The 25355-nt window shown below is 35.6% G+C and overlaps 1 protein-coding gene across 3 annotated transcripts in view; it reads left to right on the top strand.

Annotated features, from left to right (window-relative positions):
- The window catches only part of SLC26A7 (solute carrier family 26 member 7), a 67857-nt gene that overhangs the window by 27072 nt on the left and 15430 nt on the right, over positions 1-25355 (top strand). For all 3 annotated transcript variants that reach the window (XM_062604551.1, XM_062604552.1, XM_062604550.1), the window contains exons 5-12: positions 6853-7005; positions 7813-7895; positions 9503-9650; positions 10977-11090; positions 14274-14351; positions 15813-15908; positions 22586-22692; positions 25176-25242. In XM_062604551.1, coding sequence (XP_062460535.1) covers positions 6853-7005; positions 7813-7895; positions 9503-9650; positions 10977-11090; positions 14274-14351; positions 15813-15908; positions 22586-22692; positions 25176-25242 — 846 coding nt within the window. The remainder of the gene's footprint in view (positions 1-6852; positions 7006-7812; positions 7896-9502; positions 9651-10976; positions 11091-14273; positions 14352-15812; positions 15909-22585; positions 22693-25175; positions 25243-25355) is intronic.

The following is a 25355-nucleotide window of genomic DNA, read 5'->3' as shown; positions in this document are numbered from 1 at the left end:
TACTCTTTATGGTAACTCATTCCAACAAACCTAGAGTTTAGAAGCTGTGACCATAATCTTTTGGCTGAAGCATTAGTAGTATTACAATGTTATCTGTCAAAATGATATTTTGATCATAATAGAACTTTCTTTATTTGTTGTGATGGTATTTACATTGCACTGGTAACAATAAATGGATTACCAGATGAAATGAGGCTTAATCTAGTTAACCACTAAATTAGGACACCTTATTTAAAAGCATTGACTTTATTTTCTTGCACTGTTCTGCTCTTTATTTTTTTCTGTCATTTTGGGTAATTTGTTAATGTTAATTCTGTGATGAGAAGATGTTGCTTTTTTCGAATGTTATTTCATAATACTTTATAAATTTGATAACAATTCATATCAATGTGAAGTATGAAGTTATGCATAACTTCATATGGATAATCCATTGGTAAGTTTTTTACAAACTGTAGTTTGTAAAACTAGTGTTTTACTAGGGACTGTAGTGACAGGACAAGGGGTAACAGGTTCAAACTTAAACAGGGGAAGTTTAGATTGGATATAAGGAAGAAATTCTTTCTGTTAGGGTGGTGAGGCACTGGAATGGGTTGCCCAGGGAGGTTGTGAATTCTCCATCCCTGGCAGCGTTCAGGACCAGGTTGGACGAAGCCTTGGGTGGCATGGTTTAGTGTGAGGTGTCCCTGCCCATGGCAGGGGGGGTTGGAACTTGATGATCTTAAGGTCCTTTTCAACCCTAACTATTCTATGATTCTACAGGACCAATTTATTGTGCTAAACACAAGTAATTTATTTTGCAGACATAAAATTAAAAGTGTCAGACATTTTTATGAGTAGTCAGCCTGTGAGACTATTGCAAATGATTCATCATATATTAAAATATTTTGTAATTCTTTAAAAACGTTTTCATAAATACTTCTTGATATAAAATTTGACTAGCCTCCTTTTCCTGGTGTTTCCATGGAGACTATACTTACATATAGGAATATTGTCATCTTGTAGGAATGACTGGTGTTAAGTGCCACAGCCCAGACATAATCAAAATATACATTATGAGCAATAATAAAGAACAGCAATGATGCAAAGAAATATTTCCATGTTGGTGTGCTGATCATATCATAAATGAGGTCATTCAAATGCTTTGAAAGAAATATATTCCCTTACCCCCTGTATTTTTCAATATAGCTGAAACAAGTTCTTTGCCCTTCACTTCACTTCTGAAATCAAACCAACCCCTTTGAACATTTTCCAAAGAAAAATTGTCCTGATTTTTTTAAGGTTCTGAATTGCTCTGTAGGGTTATGTGAAAACAAATGAATAAACAGAAAACCACCTGTGCGACTTAAAAGAATAATAAAAATGTCTCATATTTAGAAAGGAAAATTTTACCTGAGAAGTCTTTTAAAAGTTTCTCGTATCTGTTCAGAGTTTGGGCTGCTTTAAGAAGGTCTAGTACCCAAGTTGGAAGCACCAATTTGAATTTTAACATTTTCTTTTTTCACTAGTAGTAGTTTTATATGAAAATTATACTAATTAGATATCTCTTAATGTGTACAATTAAATAGAGAGCGAAAGGCAAATTTGGCATGTCTCTCTGGTCATGTTTTTTACCCCAAATTCTTGAAACCCAAAGACTGGTATTTTTGCTTACTTTTTTTTTTAATTTCTTCACTCCAAAACACCTCCCACTCACAAAGCCAATTGCTTCACCTGAGGCAGAACTTGGGCTGGCAAAGCAGGATAAGAATGTTTAATAAAGTGTGATAGGAGAGTTGAAAGTGAAGCTAGCCAGTGAAACCAATTTTTTATAGCAAGTGAGATCATTATGAAATATGTAAAAATGAACTTTGTATATGGAGAAAAATTCTACTAGGCTGGCATTGAGCCTATGGGATTTTTGTGTTTGCACACTGTTTGTGTCATTTATTAAATTTCATTTTCCCGTACGTGGTTTGTAACTCTGCAACTGAGCTGTACATTGTGTCATCAATTGGTATTTTGCAAATGGGAAAGGCAAGGTGAAGAAGAAAAATGGTGAGAGAAGGCTACATGTGAGATCTGATTTTTGCAAGAGACAAGAAAAATGTTACGAAGTTCTACTTAGTATCTGAAAACAGAAAAACATATCTATATTTGCCCAATATCCATGTGTAGATTTATCTATCCTTCCACAAATTTCTGAGAAAATGAAGAACTCCAAAATGAAATGCAACGTGACGAACTTACTTTGCAAAACAGGTTCTTTTTTGGTTGTGTTGCAAGTCTGTGGTAAAACCCCTGTGGTTGTGCTGCCTTCATGTTCCCACTATCCATCCTTTTTCTCCCCCCTTTTTTCCCCCATTTGCCTCTTATGCAGTTCACAGTAGATGCTTGTACTTTTTTCCCCACAGTGTGTTGTATTTGTCTAAAAATATCAGAATGAACCATTTCTGAAAATAAAATGAAGTTGTCTAGTCTTAAACTGTATTAAGTTTTTTAACTAATATGTTCCTTTAATTCTTTTGTCTGCTTCAGCCTCTATGCTTATTTTAGAATGAATCTTTTGGGTTTTCGTGATTACATTAAAAAAAAAAAAATCTCGGCTTTTCATTAATACATCAGAATACACATCCTTTCTAGAATAGAAACCATTACGGTGTTCATTATTACCATATGAAAACATGTGAAAATATAATGGGGTTCAAAGTCATTAATTTCCCATGAGAACAGGGACATATACATAGGTATATATATTTATGTACATTTGTGCAAAGTAAGAATATTGTTTTTTTCACTTATGTGCAAATTGCATCGGTTGCCAAAAAAGTTCACTGATTCCTCACCAGATTGACACATCATTTCCCTTAAAAATTTTTACACAAAGCTAACCAAAAAAGTAAAAAATCTAAAGGCAAACAGCTGAATATATTATTGCTATATCTTTTAATTTTGTTATTTACATAATGACACAAAAAAATTACTTTTTACACTATAATATCAAACTAAATTCTACTAAATAATTTCTATATTATTTCAGTAAGTACATCACCAAATGATCTAAAATACTGAATTTGTAATGTTTGTGATGAAAACATTTCTAAATATTTCTTTTGAATCAGATAGCAGTTATATTACAAGCTTGAACCCTAGGTGTTTACATTTAGGATTTACATTTTCACCTCAAAAGAGTACAGTAACTGTCTGGATAGCGTAATATATGAACTGTGTAGTACAGAGAGACGGCTATAGTATATGTTATAATATAGTATATTGTGTTAATAGCCACAGTGTCTCTTTTTCTGAAGAGCCTGTGAATGGTTTGTAAAATGATATCTTGGCTTTGTTGGTCATAATGACATGAAATGGGCGTTTTTAGATTTTCAAGGAAAATGGGAACAGACTAGTCAGTGTAAGCTCTTTAGTCTGATGCAGTAATTGATTTAATATTTATGTATTGCTGCCAGAACTGTTTCAGCGTACTACAGACACTTTGGGGATAGGGCTGGTGGTACAACTGTGAAAAAGCGCAGTATGTCTGAAAAAGCTGTGACAAAGGTCTACAAGATTTGGCTGCATGTTTTAAAATTGAAATGGAAGTTTCTTTTCTAAACAATTTGTGAAGACAGACAGAAATACTAAAAGTTTGTGCATATTTCTTTGTAATCCTTTGTTAGAATTGTATTTATTCACCCAATCCTGTGTCTCACTGTCTAGGAAAATGAAATTAAATTCTGTAAACACATATAGCTAACGCTGACTCTTCAATAGACACTGTTCATTTCAGAACAAGCCCACATCTCTTTGACTTAGATATTTAGGATTTAATCCATTTCCTTCCTTTTCTTACCACTTCACCTTAGATCTAGTTTAGCCTTTGGTGAGTTTGTGGGCACAGTTTGCAATATAGTTTTCCAGATTGCCTCCATTTGTCCTAATTAATCACAGCTTCTACTTGGACCCTGAGCCAAGTCCTGTCCTCTCATGAAAATTCATTCTTGGAAGTTATGGGTAGAAAGTTTAGTCTCAAGTCACTCAAAACACATTCCACACATAGTCTGATTGCAGTGGGGCAATATGTGGTTAAAAACCATGGGTTGATTACCATTCTTCGGAGTTACAACGTATATAGATCATATTATTTAACAAGTTGATTTTAAAATGTTCTCTGGGCTTCCAAGAAACATTTGTGCTGGGTTATACAGTGCATCCTTAAAAAAGGTCCAAGGGCTAAATTCTAAAGGACTTGACTCCATTTTTCCTCTTTATGAGGAAAATAACATATTGTTTATTTTACTGTAACTATCTTTAGGTTTTAAAATACTTTTTCCATTATATGTCATGAAAATAAAATGTATGAGAGAAGAAAAATCAGGAATTTCTTTCAATCTACTCATTCTTCAAAATGAGCATCAGCTCTTCAAGGAGTGACAGAAAAGTAGAAAAAAGTTTTATCATCATATTGATCACCTTTTGCTAGAACAGGGTTCTTTCCTAAGATATTTTTTCTACTACCTTTTCCTTTCCAATATAAATATGTGTATTTAAACTCCAAACTGTCAAAACTTGTTAGCATTATACATGTTTTTGAGAATAGGTTCTCTGGAGCAGAAAATTATTAATCTTTATTTTGATAAGACTACAAGTGTCACTTTTCATTTATTTTAGTGGTCATCTTAGTTGTTGCCAGAGAAAACACATTTTTAAATACCATTATTTCAAACTCAGTTGATTGATTTTGTTATCCTTAATGTCGTTGTTTAAAAAGAAGTTACTTGTGATGCAGTCTAAATCTACATCCTAGATTTTACCTTCTGTTCACTCTATGTTTATATTTCACAATGGGTCCCAGAGTACAAATGCAGAATTCAGGAGTCTGAGCCTACCTTGTTTTTTACCCCTGCAACTTTAATAAACTTGTGTATTATATAAGCATATATATATATATATATATATTTCATGCCTCTCTGTTCCTCAAGGCAATACACTTTTATTCATGAGGCCTGAAAATAAGTAGTGATAGGAATCTGATCTTTTCTTGATTTACTGGGACAGAAGTCCCATATAACATTCTTTACCCCTTTTAACCATAGAAGTAAACTTGTAAGTTTTTTCATTACTTTCTATAAATCTGTTATCATACTGATTTATGCCTCATTTCCTGGATTCCCAAATTCAGTGTAGAAATGAAATTACAGTTCCCTGTCATCTGTGCTGATGAGAAGGCAACAGCATTCTTTTGCGTCTGTTACTTACAACATTGCATTCATCATCAGATCCTCGTCACTCATCACCACTGATCATTTGTTCTAGTTTCAGCTGGGATGGAGTTAATTTTCTTCCTATTAGCTGATGCAGTGCTGTGTTTTGGCTTCAGTCTGAGAATAATGCTGATAATGCACCGATGTTTTAGTTGTCGCTAAGTAGCACTCACTCTGACCAAGGACTTTTCAGTCTCTCATGCTCTGGCAGTGAGGAGGGACATGAGAAGCTGGGAAGGAGCAGAGAGGGGACACCTGACCCAAACTAGCCAAATGTCATGCCCAGTATATGAACTGAAGGGAGTTGGCCAGGAGGTGCCAATTGCTGCTCAGGGATGGGCTGGCATTGGTCAGTGAGTGGTGAACAACTGTATTGTGCAACCTGTGTGTTTTTTGAGTTTTATTCCTCTCTCTCTTTTTCTTGTTATTGTTACATTATATCTTACTTTATTTCAGTTATTAAACTTCTGTTATCTCAACCCACAGGTTTTGCCTGCTTCTGAATTTCTTTCCCATCCCACAGGAGCCTGGATGGGGGGCAGTGAGCAAGCAACTGCGTGGTACTTAGTTGTTGACTGGGGTTAAACCATAATTCTATTCCTGTTCCATATTTCCATTCCACATGTTCCTTATATTCATCACCACATTTCCTTTATTCATCATAGACCCAACTATATTTTTCTGGTGATGTTTTACAGCATGTTGCAGCACACTTTGAGAAGCTGAAGGCCTCCTGTTTGCAGCTCTGTAGGTCTGATCCAGTTTCCTCTTTCTTTTTTAAGACTGCAGTCATCTTCTCATGTGCAGTGATATAGTCATATACCAACAACCCAGAACACGTTGCAGCAGGACTTTGAACCTTATGGTCCATCATGCTGTACCACTTTGCACCCTTGCACCTGCAGTTCTTGGACCTTGCCATGGATTTTCCCCTGGAAAGCACCTGCCACTGGCTTGTGAATTATCACTTTGTCCCCTACCCTCTTTTTGCTTCTTCCTTTGCAATTCTTAAGTATAGGCCAAGGAAAGACACAGGGCTTAGTAGATAACATCAGTTATTTATATAACCAATAACATGTATACACAAGTTTGACAGCTAATTAATGCATGTGGCATCTGGACCTGATCAAAGCCTGCTCCATGGAGCACTGTGTGTGTGATGGTCAAGAGCAAGCAACAAGGAGACTGAGTGCACCCTACTGAAGCTATACAGTTACTCTGGAAAAATAAACCTTTGTGCACAGAAGCTTCTCTCAACATTTTTGTGCAACACTCATCTCAATGAATTTAATGAGACTGATTAAGAAGATACATATCACATTTACTGTAATTGTCTTGCTTGCTTCTATCAATAGAAATTTGTAAATGCCTATACACAAATATTTGTTGCATTTTTTGAGATCTCAGAAGTCCATAGTAATAATATTTGGTGATTTTCTTCCTTGCAAAATCTTACGTGTAGACCAATATGTCAGATGACTCAGCTCCTGCCATACTGATTCAGCTCTCACAGAGTATTTAAGATGTCTGAAGTTATGTAGAATATGCCCTAGCATGTGACCCAAAATCATCTTTTTTTTTTTGATATGTGATTGTTATTTGCCATTCACTGTAGATTTATGCCTACATATTTGAGAATATCAGATCAGTTCAGTTGGAAGCTCTACTTCTCTCCTTGCTGAGCATTGCAGTGCTTGTTCTTGTTAAAGAACTAAATGAGAAATTTCAGAAAAACATTAAAGTTGTTCTTCCCATCGACCTCCTTTTGGTAAGTACAGAATCAAATATCAGGCTTTTTTGTTTACAAAGATTTCAGTGGTTCAACTAATCTGCTGAACTTTACCGTGTTGTCTACAGCTATCCACAGGCATGCCTGCCATTTATTAAATGGACAGCTAATTTTCATGGCTGTACGTTAAATGTAAGAACAGGGAACAGTTTGGCTATATAATTAAGACAGAAGTGACATACATTCCCAATTTATATAATATTTTTCATTTGTTTATTACTTTTTACATAATCATAAGAACATGAAGCCTAGAATGTTAAAGCATAAGAAGTTTGAAATGGAAAATGAAAAGTAACTGGCACATTGTAACTCCAGGCAAGTCTTGTGCTGTGTAGTTGCGGCTTAGATGCTGCTTGTTATCTATATGCGACAAGGTTAAATAGCTATGCTATTGTTTTCTGTGGTTTTACTTATAATTTTCCTTTCACACAGCATGGGCATGAATTTAGAAAAGATGGTTGAAGAAGAACTATGATGCCACTAACTGGAAAGGTTTCCAAGGCTTCACAGAGGCTTGTACAGATCCCTTTCATTAACACAAAATATACAAACTCCACCATAGTTCTTCAGCCATCTTTTCTAAATTTATTATTGTGTCCAGATCTTAGTTTCTTTTGACTCTCTTCTACATCTGCAAAAATGTTCATAATAATATTTCCATGTCTTACTGGATTGATCTGAGGATAAATGAACACTATCATGTGCTTAAGTATGGCAATAATAGGGACCATGTGAAAAACTAAAACCAATCGAAATGTAACATCTTTTTCTCTGTTGAATCAATAGATAATTGCTGCATCCGTTGCTTGCTACTATGCTGATATGGAATATGTCTATGGGCTAGAAGTTGTGGGACATATTCCTGAAGGGTAATGTGGCTCTTATTAGCTTGTGGTTTTTATGTATGTTTACTTCTGAGAACAGTCTCTGAAGAGGTCAAAGAAGTTTTCTGAAATAATGGCAAAAAAGTTTTTTGTTAATTTCCAACCTCCTCACTCTCTCACAATTGAACCCCATGTTATCAAGGTATATCAGCATAGATATCATTGTCAAAATACAGTCTTTCTTGTACATTTTTCTAGCTTTTTTATTACTTTATGGAATAACAAATACGTACTAAGTACCTGATAATGGCTGATGGATGTAAAACAGGAGGGCAGACCACTCTCTTCAAGATTATTGCAACCTCCTTTTTGAGGGTTGTCTTGGATTACTGTAGCAGAAAGGATTTGCAATGTGATTGAGTTTGTAGATTACTACACTTTATTCTTCTCCACTCACTTACACAGTAATTTTAGAAAATGTGGTTCCTGAAGAAATATAAAGGATTTAAATATACTTAATCTAGAAAAAGAGCATTCTGACTACAGATAGTGATACATTTTTCTCCATAACCTTGAAGAGGAGGAAAAAAATACTTGAAATAACTAGCAGGAAGAGAAATTAGATTAGATGTTAGAGGGAATGTTCCAACTCAAAGGGTTGGTAAGCACACCTTTTGTATAATCTCCCCTTTGCAAATTGCAGAGTTTCCCTAAGTCCTGGACAACATCAATGCATGTGTGGCAGCTTACACTGATAGAAATGAAATAAAGGAAATAGCTGAAACAGAATTTCAGTTTTAAGTATTTAGAGTATGCTATTGCATGCTATGTATCTGAGATAAACACAGGGCTAAGTGTGTCCTTTCAATATATGTTATGAACAGTTACAGTATATTCATGCAGCTTTAATCAAGGGCTTATTTTCTGCCTAACCTTGCATGAGAAGATTCTGTAGTTTGAAAAACAAGAGCAGAACCTGGATCAGTCTGATGTATTTTTAGTAATTTACTTGAAATACATAACCGCCTTGTCAGTGAAGAGTGCTAGAAACGTTAAGGGCATGATTTGGCTCCTAGGCAGTGTGATTTGTACTCTGGAGAGAATGAACCCTTATTGTGGGGTATGGAGGCAAACTAGAATAGTTTGGTTCTTGACTGAGGCATTTCATTGCAATCCCCATTAAAAAGTCTCTGTTAGATGAAATAAATAGCCACACTGTCCATAATCTACAGGAATACTAAATTGTTTAAAATGTTTAAATTAAACGTTACAGGAAAGCCAACTGTAAAAAAGAAAAAAATATACAGAAGAGTCTCTTTTATTAAGCATTACAGAATTAGGGAATGGTTGCTTATTTTATCTGTCAGAGAGGGAGTTAATTTATAAAGATCCCTTCATAATTCCTCAGATTAAAGTTCAGAAATAGAACGATCTATCTGAAACTGCTTCATCTTCTCCTGCAAATTCTCCTCTGCAGGTCCTTACAGGCTGAGGTCTTCTTAATCTAAATTACTGAAAATTGTCACCTTACAAGTATTACAAAAGTTAGCTGTGCATGCAGAGATAGCTTACCTTTTATCTCCATGAATTGCAGGTACATGCAGGCTATGTATCAGGCTTCTAAAAAAGGATTGTCTTTATTTTTTTAATAGGTTGCCCTCTCCAAAACCACCACCCATGAATGTCTTGCCTGAAGTAGTCACTGAAGCTTTTGGAGTAGCGCTGGTTGGTTACGTAGCATCACTAGCTCTTGCCCAAGACTCTGCTAAAAAATTTAAATACACTGTGGATGACAACCAGGTAAACCTCTCTCTCCTTATGGTCCTTGAAATTGCTTCACAATTTTGGAAATGCAAAGCAATTTTCAAAATTCCTGGATTTCCAAAATAGATAGATGCCCAGTAGGAAAGGCATCAGGAAAGGCATATGGCATCCTGAGGCCTTCCACCGATTACAGTAAATCCCAAATGTCCAAATTAGCTCTACAGAATGCTCAGGTCTCTAAAGTATTTTTCAAAATGAATACATTGGGTCATGAATTTATATTGATGCTTCAGAGCCATGTTCTCCAAAGAGCAGAGGGAAAATGTTTTGATCTTAACACAGGTCACACTTCAGGGAGATATGCTGCATTGTCTGAAGGGCATTAAATGGAGTACAGCAACATGCCTGTCTTTCTGGACCTCTGGAAATCTTGTAGCTTACACAGCTTAACTACTGAGATGTTGGAAACTAGATGTAAGTCTACATGGAATAATGGAGCCAAACAGCAAAACCTCCATGACATCAGAGACTACAGTGGCAGGTTCTGGCTGTATTGCCTTCAGGAGCCAGACACAGGGCTCTGCATGTTGGCGTGTGGCTATGTAAAGCTGTCTGGGGAACTTTTAAGTTCTTATGCTGTGAAGACAAAGTTATGCACAGGTGTTGTCCTGGTTGGATACAATACCATTTGTGTCCTAAACACTTCTAGCAGTATTGAGGTGTTTTCTTACACATTAATCTCAGCAGACAAACTCCTTATAGTCTGGGGAGATGAATGGTGCTGGGAAGCCAAGTTGGGTGCTTTCTTAGAAAACTTTCTTCAGATGGCTCTGCAGATACAAGGTGGCTTCTCCACTTTTTTGTTATAACACCAGATGCACTTACAATGAAAGACAGATAGCATGCAGATAGGATTGCTACCATATTTTGCTTTCACTAAAGTATGTTCCAAGAGAAAAAAAATCGGTGGCTGTCTTTTTCCAGTAGAGTCATACTCTAGAAACAACCTGAACACCATCCAGATCCCACTACTTGAGGCCTGTTAAAAAGCAGATGTGCATCAAGATGTAAATATTTTTGTTGACCTTAATATTCAAAATTTAGCAATACCTTTTATGTTGTGAACAAAATGTGCCTCCTGCTTTTGATGAATCTTTTTCAGCAGTTTTATCATTCAAATTAGTGTTGTGAGAATATATGTTCTATTGGGAGATCTTTTATCGTGTAGGTATGTGATTTTTTTTTTCCCTCAAACATCCTTTGTCATTGCTAATATTTACATAGGGGACTCTTCTGTTGGCAAGAAACATTGAAATGACAGAAAAGTAAGAAAAAAACATATTCTGTTTAACAACTTTGCAGGAATTTTTGGCTCATGGCCTCAGCAATGTGATTCCTTCATTTTTCTTTTGCATACCAAGTGCTGCAGCGATGGGACGGACTGCACTTTTGTACAGTACGGGCGCCAAAACACAGGTAATGGGTTAGAGTGGAGTATGTAGGAGAATTAAGGCTATGGTACTGCTCAATGGAACTTGTACTGGATTTATCCATTTTCCTATTCTCTCCTTTCCTCTGCCCTGGGAAATAATTTGTTATTTTTAACAACCTGCATGGAATTCAACTGTCTTACTAAAAAAGCTAATGGTTCTATTTATTAATTTCTACTTGTTTAATTCAATCTAAACTCTGAAGCCTGTAAGGAGGTTGGGAGTTGTATTTTCAGGCTGCAGGAAATGGCATACAATTTTATGTGAGATTTGTCATCACCCTAACAAAAGTGCCCTCTAATGGTGTTTAATGGATTTAATGATACAGGCTAAACTGAAGTTTTAGAAAAAGGTCAGATTTAATTTGGTGCTTCTACCTGATTTTAAAATTAAAGTGAAAGTAACCAATTAATCTACTAACTTTTGCTTTGTGACACAGTGTACTTGTCCTGTCCCTCAATATACACTGAGCCCACAGAGAAGACACTTAGATTTTTGAGGGTTTTGGTCTACTTGCAAATGTTGACAACTAAACCCACAAGTTCAGTAGCTCAGAAAAGAGGGAACTGCAAGTGAGGAAAATGATAGTTATGACCCTGTGAGGCTGTTACCTGTTCAAATCATGCTCATGGACAAGAGAGGTTGCAAACTGCCCAGTAGTGACCTACCCGTGTGATGGGCCACCTCAACTGGGGAAGCCCCCTAAGCACTGCTTCTCCCCCTTTCCTCTGAAACTCCAGGGATTCATCAGGGGCGTTCTGCCATCTAAATGTTTTGTCCTTTGATGTTTGTTGCCATTGTCTTCTTATAACTGTTGCTCTTGCCTGTGTAAAGGACATTAATTGCAAGGAAAAGGGTAATAAGGTACAACTGATAAGGCTATGTGCAGTCCGTAGGTATCGTTTCTTCTTGACCATATCCTGCAGTTATTTCTCATGCAGATACCACAATACTGAGAAATGATACAGGGCTTTATTTCAAAACTTTACATGTTCACTACTTGCTAATTAACCTACACAGTCCTCTGAACTCAGTTAATCATAATTGGTATTTTATCCAATATTAATCTTTAAAAGCATTTATATACAAATAGTTTAGCTAACATTTTGCTACTTGCTATTTCATGTCTTTGAGTTAGATGCAGTGTCGTACCCCATGCCCTCATCCTCACAGACATCCTCTTCTGTCACCTATTCGTGTGTTGTTTGTTCAATTTGCATTTGTGCTGCACCATGACTTTTCCGAGGAAGCTTAAGGTAACCTGAAGACCTCTACCTGAAAACCAATAACCTGGAGGTATATAGGGTGTTTGAGCACTTTGGCTCTGGTATATGTAGGCAAAGGCCCTGACAGAAGTTTGTTCAAATATAAAATCAAAAAAGAAACCACCATAGTCTGAGTTCAAAGTAGGAAGTACATGGTAAAAATATCAAGTATCTGCTTGGTTTTATCCATTGGTTTCACACTATAGCAGAGCCTGCACCCAGAAGTTAGAGTGTGGGCATGCATTAGCACTACTAAGAGGGCACTTTAATAAACATAAAATTATCTCTCCTGCCTTATTTTTTGAAAGAAACACATCCACTTAATCCTCTGTATTTGGGGTGTCTAAGCAGAATGAAGAGATGAGAAAAATATCACTAATAAATGTTGGTCAGATCATAAGCAAAAAGTGAGGAGTAGCTTGGACTACATAGAATGAAGTCAGTTTACTTTGGCATATGACACAAAAGAAATACAAAGTGTCTTTCAGGGTCTCAAAGCAGCCCTTTTATCTCCAATGGCTATGTCTGGGATTCAGTGATGCCATTTATACTTCAGTGATATATTCTCCCCCCACAAAAAAAAAACAAAAAACAAACCAGAAGTCAGGGACTTTATTGTAGGATCATAGAATGGTCAGGGTTAGAAAGGACCTGAAGATGATCTATTTCCAACCCCCCCTGCCATTGGCAAGAATGCCTCACCCTTGACCATGTTGCCCACCCTGGCCTTGAACACTGCTTGGGGTGGAGCATTTACCACTTCTTTGGGCAACCCATTCCAGTGCCTCACCATCCTCACAGTAAAGATCATCACAGGATGGAAGTGTACTTCAAATAGAATTAACACTTTTTTTTTTTTTTTTTCTTCTGGAAGAGTGGAAGGAGGGAAAACTTCCTTGTGACTTCACCAACAGATTTTGTGTCCCTTTTTCTGTAAATATTCTGTCTATCCTTCTTGATGGTATTTTCAAGTATATCATGGCTTTAATCTTCTAGTGTTTTAGCAACTTGTCTGGTTTTGTTTTTAACAACTTGTCTTTTAAAATGAAACCTAATTATTTTAGTAAAGAAACATATTATCAATATAAAAATACAGTGAGCATCTGTCTACTTATCATCAAAAAACTTATGTGAATCTGGACTCTATCTTAATGAGACCAGAAGTACTTCACTTTGTGAGCAATCAAAGTGGGGTAGCAGACTGCAATTTTACTGTAGATTTCCATCAGGTTAATAACATATAATGCTATGAAGAGAAATATAATTCTTAGATCATATACTTTTCTGGATTCATGCCGCCTGCATTAATTCTAATTTTTATATATTAAAAAAAAATGTTCCTACATTTTCTAAAGTCCACTGATAACAATGTGAAATCATAGGTGGTTTCTGACTAAACACAATAGTTTCCTTTTACCGTTGATCCCAGTAAAAGAAGTTAAAAAACTTCTCTTGTGCAAAAATTATGATAGTTCTCCGTATATAACTTTTGTTCAGTGTTATGGAAGGTCTGTTATTTAGTGCAAGATAGGGTGCATGGCTATAAATATGTTGTAGAATGACAGTGGGTGCTGCAAAATTTCTGAGATGAGATATTGCACACACATGCTCCATTTAATTACAAAGTGTATAAGGGATGCTGAGGTCTGTGTCTGTGAGCTGTCAACAGGGTCAAGCACAGATGTTGAGATCCCTTACTATATTTTCACTGTAGCTGGCTGAAGGTAGTCACCAGAAATTAAAACAATTAAACGCATTGGCAATCCACAGATACATTAACAGCTAACATGCTCAACATCTTGTCCTTGACTTTGCAATATTTGATGTTTATCCTTTTTCACACATTTTAATAAAAATTTCATTTGTTAGAGTGAATGATCTGCTTTTCTTGTTTATTGTTTTAGGTTGCTTGCCTTATCTCTTGTGCATTAATTCTTGTGGTGATATATGCAATTGGACCTATGCTGTACTGGCTGCCTATGGTATGGTAGTTACCTTCTTTTTTCAAAATTATGACATCATGCATTTTCTAGTGACTTGATTTCTTTCAGGGAAAGATAGCACTACCTCTAAAAGAACACTGTTTAATTTCAATGGAAGAACAAATATTAAGGGCACAGCGAAGTCTCAGAATCATAAAATGCAGAGCTGACAACATAATACATAGATTTTACACATATAGAACTGCATATATAAGCTATCACATAAGCATTTCTCTTCCACTTGCTTTTGGCAAGTAGTTTATGAAAAATATACATCCAGATTGCTGTGTATTTGTAAATTGACAAAGTGTGGTAGAAATGAATCAATTTTTATCCAGTTATGCATATGATATATGACTTTGCTTCTCAAATAAATTTGACACAAATGATTGTAGCTAGTGATCTAAGGTTAATTAAGAGAGATTGTGAGGTGTTCTTACATCTCTGTCATGGAATACATCTTCTACGCTAAGAATCTATAGAGCAAGGTGGTGTGTTTTCACATAAGCTGTATCTTCATATACGTTATGTGAACTATATCTTCTGGTATTACAAGTTAATAGCTAATTTTAACCAGAAGCATGTTAAAGATGCAAAATACAGCTCAAAAATTATCCTGAATTCTGCCATGTGTGTACATGATATTTTAACTCAATTTTGTTTAAAATTTACTTTTTGCTATTGTTTACATAGTGTCAAATGAAGATTCTCACTTTTCAAACACAGATCCTTTTATAGTTTAACTATGCAAAATAAGGACACTTGAAGAGGGATGCACAATATGTCTTTTTTCTTACTATGCTGCTCTCCTGCCTTCTTTTTTTTTTTTTTAGGGATTATATGTAAATTTTGACTGGTTTCCTGTAGACTTCCCCCTCCTCTCCCTATTAAAAAAAAAACTTTTTATATGTTGCTTTCTAGATATTTTATTTCTTTTCTACTGTGTTTTCTTAGCCTCCCCACCTATATGCTGCAAGTCCACCGCTTTGTACTCCATCCTTTTTGGCTTCAGATAATTTCCTCATCCATCTCCTCCCCATTTCTGATTTGGAGAACAAGAAATGATTTTGTTTGATCCAAGTTTATGGATTTTTGCTCTGAAGACCTTCTCTAGGTGGTGAAGAAGGGGAATTAAAATTCTTCACTCTGTAGAAGTTGAGTGCTGATTTGCTCCTGAGTCACCCAGACTATGGCAGAATGTTGCTGGTCTGGCAATGCATGGAGAATTTTGGGAAGTCATGAAGTTTCTGTTGTTTTTCTCACAATTAGGTGGCCTATTGATTGCCTTCAGGAAATAAAACAAATGGATTTGAACTGTTACAGCTGTATTCATGCAATTTTTGAAACATTAACTTCAGATTTTTTATGATTTAGTTATAATATTGACTGTTGAACTGAAGAAAGAGCATTTGTTTTCACTACCAATTCTGCAAAAAGCTTTTGTTCTTTATTTATTTGCAGTGTGTGCTAGCAAGCATTATTGTTGTGGGCTTGAAGGGGATGCTAATACAGTTCCGGGATTTAAAAAAATATTGGAATGTGAATAAAGTAGACTGGGTAAGTGAAACTTAACTAAGGAGATCTCCCTGTGACCCTTTAACAAATACCTAAGAAATAAACTTTAATAATTCTGTGTCCCTAGAAGAGATAACCAAGCCATTATTTTAGGGGATTTGTGTCCTATTGGCTTATTTCCTGTCTCAGAATAACAGCATCTGTAATACCAATTGTATTTAAAAAGGGGAATTAGAGCAAATGATAAAGAATTAAGCCTAATTCAATGCTAAAGATGTGTATAAAATCAGATCAGGTTGATCTGAGCAGGTGTGTGCCTTCTCTAGCTGGTTAGCATGCTTTTGCTGTTGTAGTATTATTGAAGAGATTCTGGTATCTTTGTTCTCTGAGGGTATGGAATAATCATACGGGGCAAACAGAACTGGAAACACTAGAGATGCAGACAGATACATGTCCTAGGGTGATGTAGGTAAATCGTCTTAACTCCTTCAGATTTTGCAAACAGAGTATGCTGTTTTACCATAATGAAAGATTCTGCAGTATGAAAGGAGGAAAAAGCAGATAGATGGAAAGGGAAATAATATGAAAATCTAGTTTAATGCAGAGTCTTAATAGTCCAACATACATTTGAACAGAATTCCTAGCAAATATTAAAGATGTCTCCATGTTTAGGAAGACTCCTAGTTTTTTTTCTGAGGGAGTTTTTGAATATACTCGCCAATTAGTGGAACCGAAACCTATGGCCATTTCCATAAACACATACTGATATTCCATAAAGCTTTTGAAACTTATGTTTATGTTGTTTAAGTTAACAAATATTTAGGAAAGTATTTCAGCTGTATCCTCCTTCTCTGTGGTGGGAGATACAGGTTACTGGAGGTAATATTGGGCTTTGAACACACCAGTGACTTAGTATTCTACAGCAGTAAGGGGAAGTCTAAACTGAGTAAAACACTTGTTTTTAAATAGAATACTGTATTTCAGTATGGAAAGCAGAGCTGAGTAACCTATACTGATTTGGTTATGTGAGATTTCCTATTTTGTCACAGAAGACTAGAGGTTAGGGGTTTTTGTTGTTGGTTTTTGTTTGTTTTTCACCATTCAGAAGAAAGCCTCTATCTCTCACAAAGGCTTATGTTGTTCAAGCAGCAAAATTCTGAAAATATTTTCTACTCCATATTTCCAGTGACACAGATGGTGGATGATGTAGATCAAGGATTATTCTGAGTACAATGGGTTTAAGAAAGTTGGTAGTTATGAGAGAGAGAGAGCTAGCCTATCAGTGCACTGAAATAGTAAGCAGTTAAGTTTTCCAGCAGGGCATCCTGGAATCTCACTAGACTTGATGTATCTTCACAGTTAGACTAGCCTGACTGATTTTTTGCTTTGTGATTTTGATTTTGTGGTTTTGGCAGAAAAAGATGGGGGAGTAGTTCATATATCTCAAACATCTGTCATTATTACTAAGAGAGGTTACAGAGGGGGGGAGATTGCCTGGTTTAACTTTTTGACTGAACATACTTGAAAAATGATTTATCTTCAAGTAGTTGTACCATCAATCCTTAGCCTGACAGGGTAAATCATCTTGCTTTAAATAGCATAATTTAAAGTAAGGCTATAAACATTACACTGCTGCTTGGTCGGAGGAGCCCCACCAAGCAAAGCGATTTGAGTAGCTACACCAGGGTTGGTTTTGGCCTGAAAAGATTCACTCCAGCAATTGAAAGCACATCGGAAATGAATCTGTTACATTACCCAGGTTATCCAAACTATTTTGAAGATAGAAACTCTAACAAAACATGTGGAAATAATTAGCATCTGTCCTTTCTGGAACTGATTCTTTGAAGGGTGTGTGTCATTGTAGCACAGAAGTCAGACTTGTTGTGCTTATAAGTCTGTCAAATAATAGTGTGTGGAAAGGGAATATTATGAGGTTTCTTACCTTATTCCTTGACATTTTAAGCTTCACACTGAACACAAACAGGATAAGTAATATTTACTTTTTGTTTAGTTGTTTATAAAACATCATCCTTTTCAATGTAAAAGGTACAGCTTGAAAGGTGTAGCTCAGGAGTTGGACTTGATGATCCTCATGGGTCCCTTCTGTCTCAAGATATTCTGTGAGTCTATGAAATTGTCCTTCAGCCATGGGTTGTTTTTTTCTTGAGTATTTAATATTTGGGAACAGCTGAGTTCAAAGAAGCTAAGCTGACAGACCTCACTAGATAATACCAAATGTTATCAGCTGAATATTACTACATATATTTGGTTTGGTTTTCTTTTAACTTATTTTTTATCAACCCTCAAGAAACGTCCTGGTTTTATATCCCACCTCTCAAATCACATTAAATTTCTTTCTAGGTAAAACACCACTGCCCTTTCTCCAAAGTGCCTTTTCCTGCCATTCACAGCATTCATATGAACTTCAAAGGTCTCTTGCCTCAGTTAAGGTCTTCTGTCAGTCCCTACATCTTCTTGGATGACTTCAACAATTTCAGATCAATAATTGTTCTATTACACATTATGCTAAACCCATAACTCTATACATAACAGTATTTGCCCTCCTTCCATTGTCTTCATCTGTTGGTGGTTTCCAACATGTTGATTTGTGTGTTACCTGCATTTTATACATTAACCTGAGAATGTTTTGTCATTTTTTGCTTCTTTTTTTTGAGCAATCAGGAAGTTGATCTGGAATTCATCTTAAGTGTACCTCACTTTTCAGGTCATCAAATGGAAAGCTGATTTCCATATTCTTCCTGCAAGCTTCATTTCTTATGCAGGCATACTTGTTGACCAACTTCCCTTTATTCTCCAGTTTGAAGGTACCCTTTTCTGGTCTCAATAAAAAGGCAGTGAAGTTCTCATTAACTTAGTTTTTAAGGCTGAACATCCCAGATAAGCTGTAGCAATTTAAGACTGGCAAAGACTACTGCTGAAGAAAATGTCCTTTTAGCTGTTAAGTTGGACTTAAAAGTGACCAAAGATGGAGAAAAAGTATTTCAGAAGGTGATGCTTTAAGTGAAAAAAACAACAGAATAAGGATTATTTTAAGGAGTTAATCTTACACATGGATTTTTGTACACATGGATTTAGCAGAGAAAATCTTAGACATTTAAAGAGAAGAAAATATTACAAAGTTGTGCAAATGACTTGGCCAGGAAATGACCACAGCAGAGAAAAAAGCGAAGTTGCATGCCTGACTTGTAAAGCAGAAAGAGTGGCAACAATTTGTGGTAAAAATTACACATTCCCTGCATGGTGTCATGACTGAGAGGCAGTTATTTATGTATGAATTGTATGTGTATGCACATATATTAATGTGTAAGGACATAAAAAATTATACTAATTCAGCAATTAAAGAGGATCCAACAAGGAGCATCTCATTTTGAACAAGTATCCTCCAAGATCTTGCCAGTGTAAGTTTCTGAGCCTTGGATCCACCACCCTGTCAATTAAGTTTGTCACAGTAGTTTGGAGGAGGGGGAACAGGGAGGGTCTTCCATGGTATTTTGAAGATCACTGGTCCAATTTCATGTATGTTTGAGAGCTTTTTAACTTGATATCCTCAGGGAGGACATGACCTTTTAGATTTGCTCAGGTATTCGTCAGATAGGAGCCCTGATTCATGACAGGGCTCTCAGATCTCTGAGGGCTTTGCTATATTTTCCACAGAGTAGGAAGCCATCTCTTCTATATAATAATTTACATGAATGCTTCTAGCTAATGACATTCTAGGGAGATTTTCTATCTTTACTTTGTTAGGAATATGCTGCCCTGAGTTACATTACTTTTGATGTAGTTAGTCTCAGTGCAGTGAGAAGGAATTTAAAAATGTTTAATCCATTGAAAGTATGACTGCTATATAAATTCTTTTTAAAGAATAATATTTATGCCAGTCCATCTGTCTCCAGGGCAGTTTGCAAACAAATACCCTCTCAAGCATTCCACCATTCCACCATTGTGTATAGAATGCTTGTGAAAAATTCTATTAAAGAACTACCATGCCACTTCACTATTAAGGAGTTTCTACTCTATGGCTGGAGTGACTTTCACTGCATTCTAAATTCCCTTCTGATAACCAGATCTTCTTTGTGTATGGTGGGTGTCTAGACAGCTCACACAGCTGTAGATATCTGTGCTGTAGATAGTTAATGCCAAGTGAAATGAGCCCTACCCCTTTATGCAATAGCTGAGCATCTCATCAGTTTGCAATGAAAAAGGAAGTTTATAATCCAGTTTCAAAGTGGTACAGAAACATTTATTATCATGGTACTGTAGTATTGCATTGTTTAACCATAGGCACAGAGAGTATTCTCCCACTTCTCCTTTTTTCCTGTTTCAGACACTCTGTAATAGTGGATGTATAGACCCTATGAAATAAAAAGTTCTAGATAGAAACACACTGTCCACAGAATTCTATAGGCAGCTGCTATATATACACAGTCACTGTACCTCTCAGTGCTTCCAAAACTTTCTGACATATGCAGGATTCAGCATAAATATTCTGCTTGTTTCTTTTCTCTCTCTTTAGAAGTTTTTTTAAAATTAATACAGTACAAGTATACTTTGGAGGTAGATTTTGTTTTGCCTTTAGAGAATAACATTTGCTTTTAACACATTATTGCTAAGATTTGAAGAATTATTAGATTCAGTCTGTCCTGGACTATATAATAGTCATGTTAAAGTAAGTTGCCAAAGAAAATGTTGATATTTTTATGACTTCTTTGCTGAACCTTGTGAAAACCCATGAATTAAAAAAATGTCTATGAGATCAACATAACTTCTTTCTACAAGTTTGATGCTTCCCTGACTAAAAAAGTACTGACTTCAGTCCAATTCAAAGCACGAGAAGAATGATTGACAAATGAGAACATAATTGCTTTGGCCCATCCTCTACAATAATGGCAGTCTTTGGTTACAGTTAAGATGTAAGATACTAGGCTGCTAAAAAGGTACTCAACTAGCTTTTTCAGTACTCAACAGTACTTAAACATTTTTGTCTTTGATTCTTCCTATTCAGACTTTATATTGTTTTTTTTCATGCTTTCTGTTTTCTTCTGAGACAGAATAATTTTTTAGGTCTTGCAGCAGTGATTTAGTTAGATGTGATGAGGTTCAGGTCTGCAGTTGAAGTGGATTGCTTGATCTCAGGTGTTAAGAATTCAGCCTTATCATCATGGGCTAATTCTTGATCCCACTGGAATTTCAGGTTTGTAGTACGTGTGTTAGCCTTTTCATGTCCAGCAAGCTCCTTCATAAATATATATTGTATTTGTAAAGCTTAGAATTAGTTGTTTACTTATTAATCAGAACTCAATGTTTGTGACTCATAAAGGTACTCTTTGCAAATATATACATCAAAATTTGTATAATCATTTTAAAATATAACTCGAGATAGAGCACTACTTCAAAGACTGAACTACCTCTTTACCTAGAAGCCTTGCCCTTGAAGAGACTGCAAAACCTTTTGCAGTAGTTTAGAATTTTGAAGATGAGGGAGGAAATGTTTCTCAGTAAAGTCTAACTCTCTGTCCCCTGTGAAGCACAAATTAGGACAGTATGCCTTCCATTTTATAATTCGTAAAATAACAGTTCTGAAATCTGCTTGAGAAAAATTCCTGTGGTTAGACTGAAAGTATTCTATTATCTCTGGCTTTTCTGAGTTAAGTGAAAGTATCAGAAAGGATAATTTTAACACTGATTGTGCCGTTGTAATGTGATCTGTTCCTCTGCAAACATTAACAAGAAGCACTGTAATTGTTGAAATGGGCACCTGCCGAGATCAGTATATCCAGAGGAGTGAAAACGCTTTCCATTCTTCTTTAGCACTTTTTATATAAAGATTAGGTGGCAGTCTTTGCTTAAGGCTCCCTCAAGAAAGAAATATGGACTAATATTAGGTTGGTATAAGAAATCAGGGAATTTATACTTTTCTCCTTTTAATTGTAAAATCTGGATATCTCTCAGCCATACACATTTCTGTTTAGAAAATTATTAAGAAAAAGAATTTCAATGTTGAAATATTTGGATTTTTTTCATTTTAAATTATTTTTCAGTTACTATTGTTTCAGATATGCTTCTTTGTATTTTTAATTATATTTAAAATGAATCCAAAGTTTTATGAAACAAATACCAAAAAATGGGGAAGGAATCTGAAATCTCACCATTTCTATGTGAAGAAATTAATTCCTCAATAATTTTTATTTCTTATAGAGTTGGTTTAGTCAGCTGTACTCTGATAAATGCCACTTTAAATTAACTTGCAAATTATAATTCTCATTTATGCAATTAGTGAGAGAGGAGCTCTCTATATTTGCCCTTAAGGGTATGTCATTGTGTAAAAGGAAAGGAAGATTTTCAATGTGTGCTGTGAGAAAGGTGACAAAAACTTTCAATGTGAAAAATAAAATAAAGGTTTCACAAAACAACTGAGTTAATCCTAAATTATGCTGTTAGCACAACTACAGATGATATTTTAAGTAATTCTCAAAGGAACTTGTGTGAACGTCGGGATGAGTAGTGCAATATCATATGTGCTCTCCCACAGGGAAGCATTGTTTCAATTGCTAATTCAGTCTTTAATATTTGTCAGTTCAAAGATCCAACTGTTTGTCTCTGAGAAACTCTTCAATTTAAAATCTTTATTTCTGATTCATAAATTGCACATTGTTACAAGAATTAAAACTAACCACTTCTTTCTGTTTCCCTCCATAAAGAGCATATGGGTTAGTACCTACATATTTACAATATGCTTTGCTGCTAACGTGGGACTGTTGTATGGTGTTCTCTGCACTATAGTAATTGTGATTTTCCGCTTTCCCAGGTGAGAAACTATCTATTGAAACATTCTAGTAGCACATCATTATGTCTTTTTTTCTGGCATATTGCTTCACAGTCAGGATAGGCATATGGTATTCTAAATTTAACAATGAAATTCAGGTTTTTATTTGCAGAAAATTACAAGGTAAGAGAATTCAAAAGGAAAAGTCATGCCTGTGCACTTACGGTAGGCTAAGGATCTCTAAAATGTTTCATACTATGGCGTTATTTTGTGATTTGTCTTAGTATTACACATCTGTATGATGGTGAAGGTAGCATAAAATCAACAGAGGGATCAATAATATAATTTTTTTCCCATTAGATATTTATATGCTCCTTAAGGTGAAAGTATGTCTGGCAAACCTTAGTAACAAAGTGCCTTCATAAAATCCCAGATACTATGCTGCACTGGAGTTGGTAGTTGACATTTGCATTGTTAATATACAGAATCATAGAATTATTTAGGTTGGAAAAGTCATTTAAGATCATCAAATTCAACTTAATGAAACATAACTGCATCAGTATTCTAATGTCTAATGAAAAGTATAAATTCTATGTATGAATTAGAAAAGCCAGGACAAAGAAACTAGAGCTAACAGAATCATAGAATAGTCAGGGTTTTAAAGGACCTTAAAGCTCATTTAGTTCCAAACCCCCTGTTATGGGCAGGGACACCTTCACTAGACCAGGTTGCTCAAGGCCCTGTTCAACACGTACTTGAACACTCTGGGGATGGAGCATCTGCTACTTCTTTGGGCAACCTGTTCCACTATGTCACTACACTCACAGTAAAGAATTTCTTCCTTATATCTAACCTAAATAGCCCCTTTTTAAGTTTGAACCCATTACCCCTTGTCCTATCACTCCTGTTATTGACGAAGAATCCCTCTACAGCATCCTTGTAGGTCCCCTTCAGAAATTCATTCATTATTTTGTATGTATTACAGTTGCTACTTTGGATCATGAGTAAAGGAAAATATCAGCTGAAGTTCATGATAATTTTGTGTTACAGAATTAATCTATAGCTCACCACTCCTGGAAATGACTTGTTGCTTGCAGGCAGTCGTTTACAGGAACATTGAATTGCACTGAAATCAAGCACAATACAGACAACTCATTTTAATGCTTATCAAAGTTATGCATAGCTCTGTTCTCATGGAATAAATTGCAGATCCAGTGTGAAAATGGCCAAAAATTGCAAGACAACTGGAAATTATGGAAGATGGTTCTGCCTGAATCAATCTATACCTTTGTGATAACATTCTGCTACTTGGCAAACTAAAATTTTGGTAAATTCTGCTAGTAAAGGACGGCAGAAAGAAAGGGATATCTGGCACAGAAAAGCATTATCTTTTGTTGTCTGATCAGACCTGAGTCTGAACCTGCTCTAATTAAAGTAAAAAAGTCTTTTCCTGGTGACTTCTGTGATCTTTAGGCAGGCTGCACATGATTGTCCGTGCAACCTAAAGGCATTGAACAAGCTGACAGTCTTAAAATCTGTACTGAAGATGAGATTAACAAGAGGACATGTAGTAAACTGTCCAGTCGTAGGCAAAGCATCAGCAAAAATGAAGCAAGAAAAACACTGTAGATGATTTGTTTTGAACTTTCTGTTTGGATGCCAGAGTATTGAACAAGTTACACATCATGTATCAGAATGTATTAAAACCTGCATCAGCTACAGTTCAATTTACGAAAACATGAGAGAACAGCTGACTTTTACAAGCCTCATTTAGCCAGTACCTGCAAACACTCCTTGCATATTGGCACATCAATTAAATGTTTGTGTTCTGGGATTATTTCCATTTCCTAGCTTTAGGCACCAAGCTCAGATGATAGTTTCATAGTCATCTTCTCCTGCAGTTACATGTATTCCTGCAAATGAGGTATTGAAGCAGAAGGTCCTACACTGAGCTACCTTCTCAAGGCAACTTCATCTTTTCACTGACTGTATAGAGAACATAGGGATATTGACTCTTCCAGTTAAGTCCCCCACTTTGATGGCTAGAGTGCAGTGCTCTGCTTCAGCATACAAAGATGTGTCTATTTTAATGGCAAATGAAACATCCTTAAATTTCACGACCCATAGCTATTTGATTTTTTTTTTTCATTTCCTTAAATTATGATTTTCCAGGTTAAAAAAAAAAAAAAAATAAAATTAAACCTCTCTCCTTTGGAAGATGTAGATTATATATTACCTACCTTGACCTGAGACTAGGTTTCTGGCCAGCTACAAAACAATAATGAAACTTAAAACCAAGAGTTTATTTACCAGAAATTTCCATTACTCAGATTTTCAAAGTGATATCTTATAATTTAAATTATGCTTTTTACTCTTTACCTGATCATTATCACAAAAAATAAGCTCTATATGCATGAAAATGCATATAGAATGCATTGTCTCAACTTTAAACTTCTACACTGTAGTTTCTGTTCAAGACAACTAACAATTTGCCTTACAGATTTTTCTGTGTGTATTGATTACAGAGCAAAGACACTGAATTTGAAAAACATGAAAGAAGTGGAATACAAATACAAACCAGAAGATAATTGTGTAAGTTAACTTCATGTGTGTGTTGCACTAATCCTCATTTTCTCTAGTTGGTTACCAGATTGTAAGCAGTGAGTTAAGGAAACATTCTTATATGATCAGTTGAAATCTAAAGC

This window comes from Pezoporus occidentalis, unplaced genomic scaffold, assembly GCF_034315485.1.
Source record: "Pezoporus occidentalis ecotype Australia unplaced genomic scaffold, CSIRO_AGI_Poc_V1 ctg87, whole genome shotgun sequence".
NCBI lineage: Eukaryota > Metazoa > Chordata > Aves > Psittaciformes > Psittacidae > Pezoporus > Pezoporus occidentalis.
The sequence above is the reverse complement of the archived record's forward strand: the minus strand, read 5'-3'. Positions and strand labels throughout refer to the sequence as shown.